General features: G+C 42.0%; 1 protein-coding gene across 1 annotated transcript in view; it reads right to left on the reverse strand.

Annotated features, from left to right (window-relative positions):
- The window catches only part of itga11a (integrin, alpha 11a), a 110,831-nt gene extending 100,586 nt beyond the window's left edge, over positions 1-10,245 (reverse strand). Inside the window, exon 1 of the mRNA XM_033625262.2 lies at positions 10,182-10,245. Within this exon, the coding sequence (XP_033481153.1) occupies positions 10,182-10,200 (19 nt within the window). The 5' untranslated portion in view covers positions 10,201-10,245. The remainder of the gene's footprint in view (positions 1-10,181) is intronic.
- Positions 10,246-18,157: the final 7,912 nt, after the last annotated feature.

Genomic DNA, 18,157 nt, shown 5'->3' on the forward strand with positions numbered 1-18,157 from the left:
GAAATATAACAAATAAATAAATCAGGGAAGTTACTGGTGTCTCTGGTCCCCACATGCTCCACATGTTCTAGAGAACAAACTCCTTTTACAAAGAATCAACTATTAAAACTACTCACGCACAAACTATAAATACCACTAAGGCTAGAACTTTGAGGGGCTAATGGACTTTGTATAGAAAGAAAGATTAAAGATAGGCTGTGTGTTTACAAGCATGACAGACTGATGAGGGACTGTAAATTGATTACAGACTTTACTATAGGAGTGTGTTCTGTCCCAAAAGGACATAAGGATGTGTAAAAAAGTATGGTCTTGGTCTTGTGGTTAATTATGGTCAGTGGATTATTTGTTGAGTGAAAATGACATTGGTTGAATATGAAGCTAAACTTAAGTTCAATCAGGAAGAGTACCTTTTTGCTATCCATCCATCCATCCATCCATCCATCTATCCACTCATCCATCCATCTATCCATTTTCATTCACTTATTCGGGAATGGGTCACAGAGGCAACAGGCTGAGCAAGGTGCTCAAGACATCCCTCTACTCAGCAATGCTTTCCAGCTCCTCCTGGGGGATCCTGAAGTCAAATGACATCTATAATCCCTCCAGCTTGTCTGGGTCTACCCTGGGGCCTCCTATCAGCTGGAAGTGCCCTGAAAACCTCTAACAGGTGAGCTAGGCAGCAGGCAGGGGTGTCGCAGACTGGCTCTTGGGATGTGGCTGCTGTCAAACTTTAAATCTGTTTTCCTCTCTGCTGCTGTCAGCTGTCATTTTAGGCAGAATTGTCGCACCCTCCTCCACCCTATTCATCTCCAGTCACCATATCCAAAGCCCAGGTTGAGCTCATCAGAAGTCCACTCCTCATCACACCCAGATCCTAAGCACCCTCTTCATCTCAGTACCACTAACACCATTGTCTAGAAGCCATAAGAGATTCCTTTTTCTACAGTACCACAGCTTCACCACCCCCCTTGAAATATATGACATCACGATGGGGTCTAATCGCCAAAGACTATTCACATTTCTCATGCTTTTCTGCAAATGTAAATAAATATTCTTTTACTCACATGAGTCTCTCCTGAAGATGCCTAGAAAGTCTTTATGTACAGTACAGGCCAAAAGTTTGGACACACCTTCTCATTCAATGCGTTTTCTTTATTTTCATGACTATTTACATTGTAGATTCTCACTGAAGGCATCAAAACTATGAATGAACACATGTGGAGTTATGTACTTAACAAAAAAAGGGGAAATAACTGAAAACATGTTTTATATTCTAGTTTCTTCAAAATAGCCACCCTTTGCTCTGATTACTGCTTTGCACACTCTTGGCATTCTCTCCATGAGCTTCAAGAGGTAGTCACCTGAAATGGTTTTCCAACAGTCTTGAAGGAGTTCCCAGAGGTGTTTAGCACTTGTTGGCCCCTTTGCCTTCACTCTGCGGTCCAGCTCACCCCAAACCATCTCGATTGGGTTCAGGTCCGGTGACTGTGGAGGCCAGGTCATCTGCCGCAGCACTCCATCACTCTCCTTCTTGGTCAAATAGCCCTTACACAGCCTGGAGGTGTGTTTGGGGTCACTGTCCTGTTGAAAAATAAATGATCGTCCAACTAAACGCAAACCGGATGGGATGGCATGTCGCTGCAGGATGCTGTGGTAGCCATGCTGGTTCAGTGTGCCTTCAATTTGGAATAAATCCCCAACAGTATCACCAGCAAAACACCCCCACACCATCACACCTCCTCCTCCATGCTTCACAGTGGGAACCAGGCATGTGGAATCCATCCGTTCACCTTTTCTGCATCTCACAAAGACACGGCGGTTGGAACCAAAGATCTCAAATTTGGACTCATCAGACCAAAGCACAGATTTCCACTGGTCTAATGTCCATTCCTTGTGTTTCTTGGCCCAAACAAATCTCTTCTGCTCGTTGCCTCTCCTTAGCAGTGGTTTCCTAGCAGCTATTTGACCATGAAGGCCTGATTCGCGCAGTCTCCTCTTAACAGTTGTTCTAGAGATGGGTCTGCTGCTAGAACTCTGTGTGGCATTCATCTGGTCTCTGATCTGAGCTGCTGTTAACTTGCGATTTCTGAGGCTGGTGACTCGGATGAACTTATCCTCAGAAGCAGAGGTGACTCTTGGTCTTCCTTTCCTGGGTCGGTCCTCATGTGTGCCAGTTTCGTTGTAGCGCTTGATGGTTTTTGCGACTCCACTTGGGGACACATTTAAAGTTTTTGCAATTTTCCGGACTGACTGACCTTCATTTCTTAAAGTAATGATGGCCACTCGTTTTTCTTTAGTTAGCTGATTGGTTCTTGCCATAATATGAATTTTAACAGTTGTCCAATAGGGCTGTCGGCTGTGTATTAACCTGACTTCTGCACAACACAACTGATGGTCCCAACCCCATTGATAAAGCAAGAAATTCCACTAATTAACCCTGATAAGGCACACCTGTGAAGTGGAAACCATTTCAGGTGACTACCTCTTGAAGCTCATCGAGAGAATGCCAAGAGTGTGCAAAGCAGTAATCAGAGCAAAGGGTGGCTATTTTGAAGAAACTAGAATATAAAACATGTTTTCAGTTATTTCACCTTTTTTTATTAAGTACATAACTCCACATGTGTTCATTCATAGTTTTGATGCCTTCAGTGAGAATCTACAATGTAAATAGTCATGAAAATAAAGAAAACACATTGAATGAGAAGGTGTGTCCAAACTTTTGGCCTGTACTGTATGTCTCACAAATCTCATATTAAATCAATTTTTCCACCTTAATACATATGGAAATGTAACAGACATTAAAGCAATGACAGAAGATTTCACTAATAAAATAGCACATTGCCTGCACAACACTTGTGGACATAATTTCTTTCATCAACCTGATGTAAAAACTTGCTACGCTGCAAAAACACATCTTACAAAACTGCGAGGGGGAGAGATTTGTTGATTCCCGCTGATAGCTGAATTTATTCTAAATCATAAAAATGAAACATTTCTTAAACCATTAGGGACATTTCAAGTGAACAGGCTTAGGTTACATTATATGAGTAGACATAATGTCCTAAGCAGCACATACATAGTCACATATACACATAAACACACACACACATACACTACAACCTTGCCCATTATAGAAAACACACTACATTAAACATACAATGAACATCACATATCGTCTGCAACAAAGTCTAAAATCTGAGTCATGGAAAAGAAAATGCTCAGCTACCTTTACCGAAAACCACCAAGATATATAGCTGGTCGGCGCCCCATTTTTACTCTGCCAAACAGCTGGTGTCCAGGAATGAGATGTTTGGCTGGAAATACCAACTGAGAGTTTTAAACATTTTCAGCGACCCCGACTGCTCTGTGATTTATAGAGAGAGGGTGGCATGATTCCAGGAGCAGGGTCCAGAGCTGCACATGCTGAGTGTCTTTCCTCCACCAGGCACAGGTAAATATGCCCCCTGTGGGGATGCTGACAGCTGGAACCCCCCTGTTCAATTTCACAGTTTATGAGCACCGAGTCCACTCTGTACCCGAAGACTTCTGGTTACTAACATGTCTGCAGTTTCATAAGGTGCTTCTTCTGCTTTTATATCACTGTTCATGTGCCTTTAGAGCATCACTATTCTTATCATTAAGAGTTTATCTGTCTCTCTGATGAGACAGAGAGACAGAATGCAAAACGAGTCTGTCTGCTTTAAACCCTTTATAGACCCACAGATTTAGACAATTAAATTATTGTTTTTGGTTTTCAGTCCAGAAAGAAATAATGGCCTTTCATCTAATTAGTGTGGTTGTATTTCCTCTCTCATTCTTGCTCCTAACACCAGCTGTTTCCACACAGATGTGTTTCCGTATATGAGCTATTAGCTGCTACATGATGAAGCATTAAAGGGGGGCATCTACACCCACGTAAGGCAAAGCAGATTGCAGATGGTGTTGTAGTCACATTGACAAAGCACACTGATTTTATGTGTTGTTGTGTTTTTTCTTTTAATTTAAAAAAGAAAAAAAAAAGCATCATGGTTATTGGACAACAACAGACTCTCTGAACCACTGTGCATTCATTTCTCATTTACCAATCTAACGCAAACCTAGCACCTTTTAACTTTTTTAATTGTTTGTTTTAGTCATCAATATTAAATTATGACTCATATTCTCTGGAAAATAAAATTAGTACGAAGCCTGTAAAGTTCCAAAAGGTGATATTTTTTATCTTGTGAGAGCAAGTTAATTATCTTGTGCACAAGAGTATGCCTATTATGTTCTGCTTAGTCTTGCGTAACCAGACCTATGTCCACTGCATTGTGTCAGTGCTTGAGAAAGGCCAGTCAACATATTATTATTCTGCTATAGGGAAAAAACACTCTGGATAGTTTGTGTTTCTCTAAACCAATCACAATCGTCCTGAGTAGCACAAAGCCCAGGATGTAAAGATGGTGCCCTTGCAAAACAGTGTAGAGGAATACAAACAATGAAAGGGCTAACTTTTAGCATCACGCAGCTAATGTTACCGAATGGTTATTAATGGGTTTAACGACAGAGACGAGCCTTTCTGCATAAGGGTGAATGTAGAGTCTTTCAATAAAAAAACTTTAAATTTAATGCCTCTGAGGTAGCCTGGAAATCCAGACACAAATCTAAAAAGATTTAGGGTCTGGCTATGAGTAATGCAAATGGCCCAACTCGAGGGGCGGCACCAAGCATGCATTTGAAAATATCACTGCACGCAACTGGATATCACTACGACCACTCAGAACAATACACGGGGTGACGTATCCAGAGCGCTACCAGCGGAGCTAACTGGTAGATTAGACTCTTGCTGTATCCGGTCAGCAAAACAGCAAAAACGTCCTTCTTGCAAAGGAAAGATTCGAGCACCGTCTTCCTCTTTTAGAGAAAAATCCAAGTCTAACTCGTTCATTGTAGCGGCCAAAGCCGTTTCAAACAACTGGTGTTCATCCGTAGCCATCTTGCGATGTTTACTGACTGATTCCGGACTTCGTCATCGCAGCGCTGTCGTCATCTGTTTAGCTCGCCTCTGGCCCACCTATATCAGATACACCGATGTGATTGGTGCAGCTCGGCTCCAACGGCATGGGTAATGAGCATCATTACTGACTACCAGAGTGACTCGCTGAGCAAATTCAAATTGTGCTCTCGTGAGAACTCTGGATTTCCAGGGTACCTCTGAGGGGCAAACAGGGAGAACTTTTCGGATGTGTGTTCTGGTCAACAACAATAAACCAGTGTCCAATTCATCAGGTTTCTTTGAGTGCAATGACTCATTTATTTTCACGTGCTCACCTTCACACAGGTAAAACATTGTCTGTCCATAATTCATCCTAGGTAGGTTTCCACTTTAAAGTTTCAGAGTCAGTCACAGGTTAGTGTCCATTCAACAGTTAAGTGTCCAAGTTTCTATTCGTCAATTCCAGTTTCAACATACTACAATCTCTTCATGCTGTCACACTAAACATTGTCAAAAAACTGTTTGCTTACCCGGCCACACACCTGCTGCTCATCACCTATACCTTACCTATATTACCTGCGTTTTCCTGCTCTACTGCGCCACCCCGTGTACAAACAACATCTGTTTACGTCTAGTCACCATTAGTTAAACATTAATCAAAACAAATACAAAGAATGTTATTGTGGCTCCAACAGTGAGTTTGTTGGGACTGTTTAAAAGCTCAGTGTTGGGCGTGCCAACCAGGCAAACTCGCCAAGAGGAGAGTAGCTCCACTGACAGCAGCAACAGAAAGTTTGCTGATCCAGCCAGGAGTTGGGACGATCTGGGATCAGCACTACAACACAAAACGGATCAAATTCAGGTATTGTTTCATGGAGACGTGTCAAAGATTTGGCAAATAAACTCCAACTGCCTGTGCACGAAAATCCTGTGAGGTAGAGTCTGGGCTTCTCTAAGGTGCTTTCACAAGTTGTTTTATTCCTTCAACAGTTCACTAAAACAACAAAGCAGGCATGTCTTACTGCACGATCCAAATCTTCATCAGTGTGTAGGTTGTTAACTTGGAGGCTTTTGTTGCGGTTTATGTAGCAAAAGAGATTTTGAAAAATGGTAGCTCAAGGACAACAGAGGGGGGGACGAATGTCAGCCCAAATAACTGGCTAAAGGCAGGCTTATAGCCACAGTCTACATCCGGAGAGTCAGATTACGGGCTCCATAAATCAGAATGCATAATAAAATACACATAATAAAAAATAAAGTATTCAAGGAGTACACCACCTGGAGAAATGTTTTGATTGTTTAATATCTCTATGATATCCTTGAGTCTACCCTAGAGTATTTAATATGATCCAATATCTCTATCGCAGAAATTCCATCTATATTGCTTCATGTCATAATGAATGAAGACATCGAACAACACTGTGTCACTTGTTCCATGTGGCAGAAATATGCCACTGGTTTCAGGCGGCTGGCACTAATCAGACCTTGCATGTGATCCAACTTTGATTACCAGCTCAATCAAACACAATCAGGAGGAACGTTGGACTGTAATCAATCCCTTGCAGTTAGGATTCAAGCCATTTGTCAGATATAAACAATGCACCAACAGACCAGAAAACAGAAGGAGTCAAAGAACAGACTGAAATTTACAGAAGTGTAACAAATCCCTCAGTTTTTAAAGATCACAGAGAGACTTCTGATTCTTGAGCCACCCAGAAGATGTTTATAGTTTATCAGACATTAGCAGACAATGCATTTACTTTGGACATTTTGGAGCTTTCAAGTGACTGACCCAACATTCTGACCCTCAAGTGCAGGCAAACATGATTCAAGACTCTTTGTATTTGTATTCACTTTTGGCAGTATGCTGGAAGGGACGCCGACTTCTGCAGAAGGTTCAAGAGCATTCCACTGCTTTTATGATAAGCCGTGGCCTGTTAGTGCTAAGCCTGGGAGTGAAAACTTCAGGCTGGCCAACAAGCTGTGTAAGCAATGACAAGAGCTGCACTAATTGAAGAAAGAGCACTGGACTTAGTGCTGCACTTGGAGCTAGCCTGTCTATCCTTGTTGCTTTTGAGATAGGAAGACCACACAACCACATCCACACAGTAATGTTTTTGTGACACTATCATCTCAACAGAGGATCGAAGCAGCTTGCTCAGATGACATGAAAAGAAGTTAAAAGAAAAAAGGGTGGATGTAAATGGGACTGAGAAGATGTTTAGTACAACTTTTGGTTTCTCTTAAATGCAGTGGTTGTAACCAAATGTGTAAGGGTACTTGTTAACTCATCAATCATGGGTGATTATAAAAATAATACATTTTTGTCTACGTTTTATGACTCTATACTAAAATTTGTCTAATATCTGGATTGTCTGTGGTGTGGATGTCAACAGATGACTGCTGAGAATATTTTTGTCCAGTCACACATGCTGGTCTATAGGTTAATTTTGCTATCTAGCTTAGTATTAACACTAAGCGGTAGTACAACAAAGCCAATAAGGTATTTATGGGAGCTAGCTAGCATCACCGCTAATTCAGTGATTACTGCCCATGGTGGCGTTGCTATGGAAACAATGTGCCCAACCTAGTGACTTGGAAGTAGAGCAGTAAGTGTACGATTGGAGTTGTTGTTTAGGATCTGAAAATAAAATTTAATGGCTTGATGAATTGTGTAGTTTTGAAAAATCAGGGTGTTGGGAGTGTGAGAATGCTGTGCAGTGATGAGTCCAACGGAGGAGGTTACCATGGATCTTGTAGGCTCTGTTGTATAGTTTTGCTATTAGTCCAATGGTTTCCTTTGTGGTGAGGGACCAGATTGGGAGACAGTGGGATATTATCAAGAGAATGATTGCATTTAGATATGTGTCAGAAACAGCAGGGATGAAATATGGTCTGATCTTGTTATAGACATACAATTTCTGGTTGAGTTTCTTGTTAGGTTCTGAATGTGCTGTCGATAAGTGAGATGTGAGTCAAGGAATACTCCAAGGTATCTGTTGGTTTATTTAGCATTGTTAACTATGTTAGCTCTATTAGCACCATTAACAGTGTCAGCGCAGCTAGTGGTGCTAACAATGCTAATGGGGATTTGCTGCACAATATTAAACCTCTTACTCATTGCTACCTGGGGGGGGACCAGATGGTGGCTACCATGCTTCTACAGCAGTAATCTAGTGGTGCCGTTCAGTAGTAATGAGCACCACCACTAGCTAGCTCCTGCACAGGGCACTGTGGGCACTATGTTTCCACATGTTGACGCGGCTGGCCAGCTGTCTGTCAGCAACAGCAACAGAAAACAAAAAGGCAAAAAAGCAAGATATTTACAACACAAAACATCAAAAATTCACCACCTCTACATGGATAGCGCTTCAAAAGTCAGTGCTAAAGCTCACTGAATCAATGGAGCACCAGACTAAAAGGAAAGGCCTCTTGTATTTCACGTCATTTTGCATTTTATTCTTAAAAATTATCTTGTTTGTTACCAGCTAGTGGGTGTCAGGCTGTCAAAAGCAAAATTAACCGAAAGCGACATCCCCAGTCTGCGGAAAACATATGTCTGCCTCAGCACCTTTATGGCACAGCAAAGCCATAAAATATTAAGAAACTTGTCAGAAATGTGTCAAGTGCCAGTATGGTACCCGAAATAGAAACCAAATGAACATAAAAGGCACTTCACATTCACTGGTGGGGACTGAGCTGACCGAAAGAATATTTAAATGTACAGTGTTTGCCAAACTGACTCATTCAATCAGTTCAGTGAACGATCCTCTGAGGATTATAAGTTTTGAATGCGTTTCCCCCTTGCTTACTGACGTTTATGAGAGCCAAATATATTGTCTTTGGCTGCTGTAAAGAGAAAATGAGTGAACTAGAGTAGAGTAGCAGTTTTTACTTTTCTGTTGAAATGCGCATGGGGTGAAAGTCTTTTTCCCTGCCATACATATATTTGAGAAGAAGTTGTGTGCTATATTTCCAGTATTTTTTCTCTTTATTTTAGGTCTATTTGATTGCAAAGGTCTGCTTAACTGCTACCACATGTGAATCCTTTGTACTGCTGTCACTGGTTTAATGTGAGTGTGTTGTTTTCCAGACTCTGTGTGTGGTGAGTGTGTATGAGAGAGGGGAAAAGAGACAGATAACACAGTGACAAAGGGAGAGGAATAAAGAAAGAATGTATATGTGTGTCTGGTTACTCAGTTTGGGTCTTTTTCCAAAAGGGGGAGACACACTAAACCCTAAATCACTGATGTGTCTCCCTCCTTAAAACATCTTAATTATATTATCTATTACCTTTCTAAATCTATCACTCAACAACGGGGTTACTAAGGTCATTTAAAGACACAGGAATAGAGAGATTTTTTAAAGCTAAAACAACATTATAACTGCATTACGTTCAACAGCATCTCTCCTTGACACTGAGATGAATCAGTGAGAGTATTGGGAGGGATGGGGGCTTCTTTCCATCAGAGGACTCCGTAAATCTGCTCCAATGACCGGCAGGTGAAAAAATAGAGCAAATGAGGCTCTGGGAAGGGAAACATAGCTGTAGAGGAGACTTGGATGAATTAAAAACCGGTGGAAAATGACTTAAAGAGAAGGCGAGACTGGAGTGATATGTTGCGTTGAGTGAATAAACTGTGGAATTGTCTACTCATGGCTGAGCTATGCATCACCTACACAAAGAGGTGCACGCTGATGAGAACTCTGCAGTGTGCGCTACCACGAAACACACAAGACTGACTGATGAGAACCTCAATCACCCTCACTCCCATTTGCTTCCTATTTCTGTCGACCTCTATCTGCAGCTTTGCTTGCCTCTCTCCATCTCATCATGGTCCTACTCGCCCCCCTCCCCTATTTTTTCTTCTTCTTCTTCTTCACGTTGCTTCAGATAGAGGAAGTGGTTTGTGTGCAGACTGTGGCTGGCTGGAACACTGTGCTGTGCACTGGGGAAGCCGAAATTTGAGCCCCTGTGCATTAAATGTTCCACTAGAGCAACAATTTCTGTGAGGGGAAATCATGCGGTGGGCCAGTGTTAAAGGATCTGAAGGGGAGGGGGGCACAGTCAGGGTAGGAAGGAGAGGGAGAGTTGGGGTAATGGGGGGAATGTTGACTCTAAATAAGAACTTAGCCATTCTGGTGGTTGAGTTGGTTTTGGTGCACGCCATATACTGTAGATCTGGATTAAAATGTGACCACATACCTTTGTCACATATCATCATCTTGTTTCTTCTCCATCACTCGTATCTCTCTTGTTCTTCCTCTGCTGTCAGCGACGCAAAAAAGAAATACAGAAATTAGTTACAGAGCAAAAGAGTAATGTATGTGCAGCATGTGTGTGTGTGAGTATTTCAGGACACAGAAACACAGCACCACCTGTGGCAAGGCTTCAATCCAGGACTCTGTTTTATAGTGTTTAATTTTAATTTGTTGCAAGGCTCAGTGTTTTAAAATAGCAGCGAGGGCTCAATGAGGAAGTTGTGTGCTGTGGATTTGTTGCAATGCCCATTACTAGTTTAACAACAGATTTACACATTTGTAGTCAGGGTTTACCTCAGCTCATAAAGGCAGCTCTGAGAACAGCTGAGGAGAGTGATTACGGACTCTGGATTAAATGTAATAACACATATCTTCTGACTAACAGATTAAGAAGCTAATTTGTGACATTATGGCGAAAACTAAAGCTACAGACAGTAATAATTATTTTCGGTGTTTATGGATTTAAAGGGTAACTCTGACATTTTTCCAATCTGGACCCTACTACCCTGTGTTTTTGTGTCTAAAGCCTTGTTTCCACCAAACACTTTCGGTATGGTAACTTTTGAACCAAAAGTAACCTTCAGACAAGGTACCTAGACCCTAGGTCCTCTTAGTGTTTCAACCATAAACGGTATCCTTAAATGCGGGCAGGGTTGTTGTCACTCACTGCCCCGTCCAGCACTCCTCTTTTATTAGTGTACACCTTGTTCACTGTCCACAGAAAAGGGCTGCACGCTGACATTTTCAGAACAAAATAAGACAGGCTGCAGTGAGAGTCTCTCTCCATGGGATATTTAAAAATAGCGCGTTTGTGCATTTAGTCCTTCTCAGGCAAGCTCAGGGGTTTAGTGTTGCCAGAGCACACAGGAACAATGCTCCCCGAGTGAGGATCAGCATATATGCGGTTCACACTACCTGGTCGAAATAAATAAACATTTCCACTCATTATCCACTCATCCACTCATTACTTAAAGTGTATGTCACATAAAGTGATGGTCAAAGTTGTCACAGTGACTTAAGGTGTGTTGATTGAGTCATGTCGACAGCTAATACACTGAGTAACATTACAAGTTAATGTTCCACCTTAAAACTTGCCGGCAGTCGGCCCAGTGAATTAAGTTATTTTTTTCTCAGACTCCAGCTGCTGTGAGAGGCAGCAAACATCCTTTCATTTTATAGTTACAATCTACTAATAAAACTCTGCACAGTATGAACAGTGGGTTACATGAGCCTCAAAACCAGCCACAACTCAGCCCTGAGCAGAGTGACCGTCCACTATTGACCAATCAACAGACTGCAGTGTTCACAGCTCCACCTTTTAGTACCAGATCTGTGTGCTAGGTACCCCAACAGAGGGGGGACCGAGAATGGGGACAGTACAGAACAGTTCCTTTGGTACCATCCAAAACTTTTCACAGTGGAAATGGGGAAAAAGGCATACTGAACTGAACTGTAACGTACTGTACTGCTCAACGGAAATGGGGCTTAAGTGACTGATGGGAAGACCACTTTTACAAATTGTTCCAGTATTGAGCACAAGTGCTGTAGCTGGTAGCAGCAAAACACACTGCAATGTAATCACTTGGGGCACTTGTGCACCATCAATTTATGTCCATTAAAGGTGCTTGTTTTTGCCACTGACATGCTTAGATTGTTATTTTAAGTGTCTGACAACTTCTAAAAAGGATCCCCCCCAGAGGTTGACCTTTTTGTTATAGAGTTAGATCCTTTTTGTTTAACCAGAAACACCCCCACAATTGCCATCTCACCAGACTCCATTTAAACAAACAGTAATTTAAGCCTATATAGAGCCAGCGTATTTTCACAGCCAACTGGGTGAAGGGAGGGTTTATTTCAACCAAACCAGAGTTGCTGATTGTTGGAACAGTGGAAAGATGAGCCAGGGTGGCTTTTATACGTTTTATTTTGTTTCCGTTGACTTTGAATGAAGTGTTTTTTCTTATGGTAAAATGACTGTTTATTGAAATGGACTCTGGTAGGTTTGACAACAGCTATTCTGGGGTTGTTTCTGACTAAACAAAAAAAGGATCTTACTCCTTAAAAAAAAGGTTTATCTCTGTGGGGATCCTTTTCATAATGTTTTCAGACACTTACAATAAAACTCTGGGCATGTCAGTGGCAAAAATAAGCACTTTGTGAACATAAATTGGACGTGCGCTGTTGCCCGCAGGGATTACATTGCAGCCTGTGTCACGGCTGCTGGCTGCAGCAGTCTCGCACAATACTGGGCCTGTTTCAAAAACTGTTGTTTCCATTAGTCACTCAGACACAAGAACATGAGAAAATAGGGTCCAGAGTTACCCTTTAGGGGGAGACATTTGTGGTCATTAGGGTCAACTGAAACATTAGTCACTGAATGACGGTACAGTTAATTTTGTGAGATGCTGCATGGGATGTTTGAACCCTGTATGTCAGCTTCACCTCAATCATAAAATTGTTTTTACACTGCAGTTTTTAAGCTGCCTCTGCAAGCAGCATTTAGTCAGCAAGATGCGTCATCGCATTGACTGTTAGTATAATGTGGTTTCTGAATGGTGAGTCAGCTGAGAGGTCAAAGCATGGGGGTCCCTACAGGAGCTGTCTGATTTTGTCTAATGGTTCACACGTCTTGTCTATAAGAGGTAACATCTTGCGTCTGTGGCACAGTGATTGGTTACATCAGATTCATCTGTTCTGTCTTTTGTAACAGTCATCTGCTGAGCGAATTGATTAAATAATGACTTACAGAATAATGCTGCCTCACACTTTGAGTGGGAATGAATCATGAGGGATTCCACTGAGCACAGATGTGCATCAATAGCATTAACAAACAAAGGAAGGGAATCCATGTAAAAATATATTAGAGGATGTGAGGCCGGCTGGCAGGGGGTTCAGGTTTCTACAAAAGTAACTGCACATCTTATTGCTGCCAATTGTTTTCTGAAGTGCTGCAATTAAAGGGCTTATCAGCTGTGGATAGCTCACAAGTTGCATGCTACTGCGTGACGAATTAAAATAATAATTTCTCAAGCATTTTAAGAGCACGAAAGATCAGTTTTACAAGCTTGCAAAGGAGTGCAGCCCATGGATTTTATCTGCATTAATGCAACTTTTTTGTAAACATTTTCCTACATGTGTATAAACCACACATTGTCAGGAAGTGGATATGAAGTGGATTCTATCCGCTGTAACCAACATAAAATGTGAAAATGCACTTATAGATGAAGTGAGGTTATGCTGCATTCAAATGGGGTTGTGTTTACCATGTTTAATACAATAGTTCATATGAACCCCCCCCCCCCCCGAGGTATTCACAATCTCGTAAGTGGAAATTTTCTGAGACCTCCGAGTTCGCGACTTCACGTACTCAACTTCCCACGTCGTAAACACAAGCTCACAAGATCCAGTTGAACGCTGCATAAATGTCTCTATATTACACAACATTAATGTTTAGCACTTACCACAGTCCTTGTTGATAATGTCTTAAAATCAATAAATTACCACGTAAACAAAGTCGGCAGTGTTTTGACAGCCATTATAAACAGACAATTACAGGCTTTCAGTTGTAGCCTTTAGACCCTTGTTTGTTTTAGTCCCTACAGTTAATTTCCCTGTTAATGACTGTGTGCGGATAGTGCCCTCGGCTTCCCAGTCTGACCCACCCCTCGCTCCTCCACAGTGCCAAATATGGTCACTTCTGACTCCAAAATACCAAGATGGCAACAGCCGAAATACCAAACTTGATGTTTCAAAACAGGAGTCCACAAACCAATGAATGATGTCAGTAATAGCTACGTCCATTATTTTTACACATGGTTTGTCCATTCTGGGCTGCTGTAGAACAACATGGTGGAGCCCACACTGTAACTAACTGACCTCCCTGAAGAAAAGTCAAACTGACTCAGCAGCAACAACAGGTTAAAAGACAAGATAGTTAGAAGCTATAGCCGAACTATAGGCTACAGATCACAGTGTAAAAGTGAACCACCACATCACTGCTGATCACCACAGAAGACAATGAATATAAAGGGAAACTTTGCTGATATTGATCCAGCTGTGTGGCATCGCAGTGTGTACAGATGAACAGTGTTTGGCTTCGCCCTGTGCCACCGCCAGACAGGCAGGGATCTCCAAGAAGGTTAAACAACATTCATCTGCGCACTCTGCTATGACACACAGCTGGTTGAATATCAGCAAAGTTTCCATGCTTCCCTTCACTGGTTCCTGTACAGCAGGGTTGGTCTTTGTTTCACTGTTATAATCAATATAAAGCAAAAGCAAAAATGTCTCTTCTGTGACATAATGTATGAAATAGTGTTGTATGATGTAGTGAGGAAATGTGAGGAGGGTCTCTGTTGACACCCTTATAAGTCTACCTGATGACACCTGTGTCAGAGGGTGGGTGTGGAGGATGACGTATGCTTTGACCCGCTGGAGGGTGCGTAATGCCGCATTCGTTTGGCAATCCAGGCCGGTCATTCCTTGTCGGATTTATATGACCGTATGACACGTCTGATCTGAATGCGTTTCATTGCAACAGTCCGGAAAACATGGCGGCGCGCCATAAGTTTGTTTTTGTTTGCATGGTTGCTGAGCAACGGAGACTTTGCTGGTACAAACGACTTTAGGCTACAACGGGCTTGCACAGACTTTTTTTCCCAACACAAATCAACAGTGGAAATAGAAATGCCATTGCAAAGTACTTGTATGATTTTTACAACACAAACGCTTAATTAAACAGCATATACAAGGACAAATTGAGGACAAATAACTTTGTTTACCATTCACAATGTGCGCAGCCATCTTCGTCGTGAAGTCAATTCTACTGACTCGGTCTACCTGGACCTTGCCCGAGTTTGATGACGAGACCTCCGGGTAGAACGGGTGTTCTTTTGTACCTTTCCGGACCGGAAACCGTATCAATCCCGGTTCCGGTTACCAATAGAATGCAGCCAAAGAGCATGGATACCAAGAGGCGAAGCTCAACAGAACGCCCCATAGCAACAAATTCCCCCATGGTTTTGTCCTACCGCCGCCATATTGGACCGTCAGCAGACCGCAGCAGACCCGCTTGCATACAAAACCACACAGACAAACTGAAGTATATCACAATTAATTATGCTTACAATGCTACTCACCTCGTGATAGCTTGGTCACAGCTGCTTTTTCATGTTTTTGTAAAGCAAAATATAGACTTCAAAAAAAAAACAAAACGACAAAAAATGGCCTAGATGGCATCTCTACATATTACATCCACTTATGAGAAGATTAACTTAATTACTCCTTCAAAATTACCCCATAAGCCAATCTACCAAAAAAATAAAAAATAAAAAATCAATATTTTAACTAGACACACATTAATGGTGACATCACATAGTCAGGAATAAAGATTTATTTACAGTTTGTACAGTAAGGGGACAGTAATAATAATAATAATAACATATAGGCTATTTTAATGATACATTTCAATGCTAAAGCAGTAATCAGTTCTGACATAAATGGTCCAAGAGGCCATACATATATATATATATATGTATGTGTGTGTGTGTGTGTGTGTGTGTGTGTGTGTGTGTGTATGTGTGTGTGTGTGCGCAGTACAGTACAGGCCAAAAGTTTGGACACACCTTCTCATTGAATGCGTTTTCTTTATTTTCATGACTATTTACATTGTAGATTCTCACTGAAGGCATCAAAACTATGAATGAACACATGTGGAGTTATGTAAGGGGAAATAACTGAAAACATGTTTTATATTCTAGTTTCTTCAAAATAGCCACCCTTTGCTCTGATTACTGCTTTGCACACTCTTGGCATTCTCTCCATGAGCTTCAAGAGGTAGTCACCTGAAATGGTTTTCCAACAGTCTTGAAGGAGTTCCCAGAGGTGTTTAGCACTTGTTGGCCCCTTTGCCTTCACTCTGCGGTCCAGCTCACCCCAAACCATCTCGATTGGGTTCAGGTCCGGTGACTGTGGAGGCCAGGTCATCTGCCACAGCACTCCATCACTCTCCTTCTTGGTCAAATAGCCCTTACACAGCCTGGAGGTGTGTTTGGGGTCATTGTCCTGTTGAAAAATAAATGATCGTCCAACTAAACGCAAACCGGATGGGATGGCATGTCGCTGCAGGATGCTGTGGTAGCCATGCTGGTTCAGTGTGCCTTCAATTTGGAATAAATCCCCAACAGTGTCACCAGCAAAACACCCCCACACCATCACACCTCCTCCTCCATGCTTCACAGTGGGAACCAGGCATGTGGAATCCATCCGTTCACCTTTTCTGCGTCTCACAAAGACACGGCGGTTGGAACCAAAGATCTCAAATTTGGACTCATCAGACCAAAGCACAGATTTCCACTGGTCTAATGTCCATTCCTTGTGTTTCTTGGCCCAAACAAATCTCTTCTGCTTGTTGCCTCTCCTTAGCAGTGGTTTCCTAGCAGCTATTTGACCATGAAGGCCTGATTCGCGCAGTCTCCTCTTAACAGTTGTTCTAGAGATGGGTCTGCTGCTAGAACTCTGTGTGGCATTCATCTGGTCTCTGATCTGAGCTGCTGTTAACTTGCCATTTCTGAGGCTGGTGACTCGGATGAACTTATCCTCAGAAGCAGAGGTGACTCTTGGTCTTCCTTTCCTGGGTCTGTCCTCATTTGTGCCAGTTTCGTTGTAGCGCTTGATGGTTTTTGCGACTCCACTTGGGGACACATTTAAAGTTTTTGCAATTTTCCGGACTGACTGACCTTCATTTCTTAAAGTAATGATGGCCACTGGTTTTTCTTTAGTTAGCTGATTGGTTCTTGCCATAATATGAATTTTAACAGTTGTCCAATAGGGCTGTCGGCTGTGTATTAACCTGACTTCTGCACAACACAACTGATGGTCCCAACCCCATTGATAAAGCAAGAAATTCCACTAATTAACCCTGATAAGGCACACCTGTGAAGTGGAAACCATTTCAGGTGACTACCTCTTGAAGCTCATGGAGAGAATGCCAAGAGTGTGCAAAGCAGTAATCAGAGCAAAGGGTGGCTATTTTGAAGAAACTAGAATATAATATAATAACATGTTTTCAGTTATTTCACCTTTTTTTGTTAAGTACATAACTCCACAGTGAGAATCTACAATGTAAATAGTCATGAAAATAAAGAAAACGCATTGAATGAGAAGGTGTGTCCAAACGTTTGGCCTGTACTGTATATATATTTATATATATATATATATATATATATATATATATATATATATATATATATATATATATATATGTAGGTAGATTGGCTTATGGGGTGATTCTGAAGGAGTAATCAAGTTAATCTTCTATAAGTGTTATCTTCCCTCCAAAACTGGCATATTAAATTTATATTAAAACACTTTAAAACGTACACCTCAGGAGTTCTTACCTGTCGGGATCCTTCGGGAAACGGTGGAAGGCACAGGTGCGGGGTATTCCATTGATAGTTGTTGCAGTTAATTGCACTACACTGTTTTCTTTTACTTTTTTTCTCCTCTCTCCTTGACATCTTGCATGCTGTCTGGGCGCAACAGTCCAAGCTCAACAGTCCAAAATGGCGGTAGTGGCCCTAGTGGCTGTTGGCAGAAATTCAACAGAGCTTCGCCTCTTGGTATCCATGCTCTTTGATGCAGCATTAGACTGACCTGCTTTGACCGTGGCTTTGGCTCCGTGGCGGGAGGGTGGTGTTAGCATCTTGTTGCCGATAGTGAAGAAGCTGCTCCTGTCAGCAGGTGAGGCTGGGTGACTTCTTTCCGACAGAGAGGAAGCGGGAGGTAAGTAGGTGCCTTTAGCTTAGCTGTTAGCATCATGCCGCTTCAAGCAGGAAGTCTGCATTACTCTTTTGGCACCTCGGCTGGCATTATGGGCGCTTTTAATTGCTTAGCTAGTGCCGTGAAAAGTGACAGGAAGGT

This window comes from Epinephelus lanceolatus, chromosome 2 (genome assembly GCF_041903045.1).
Source record: "Epinephelus lanceolatus isolate andai-2023 chromosome 2, ASM4190304v1, whole genome shotgun sequence".
In the NCBI taxonomy this organism is placed as follows: domain Eukaryota; kingdom Metazoa; phylum Chordata; class Actinopteri; order Perciformes; family Serranidae; genus Epinephelus; species Epinephelus lanceolatus.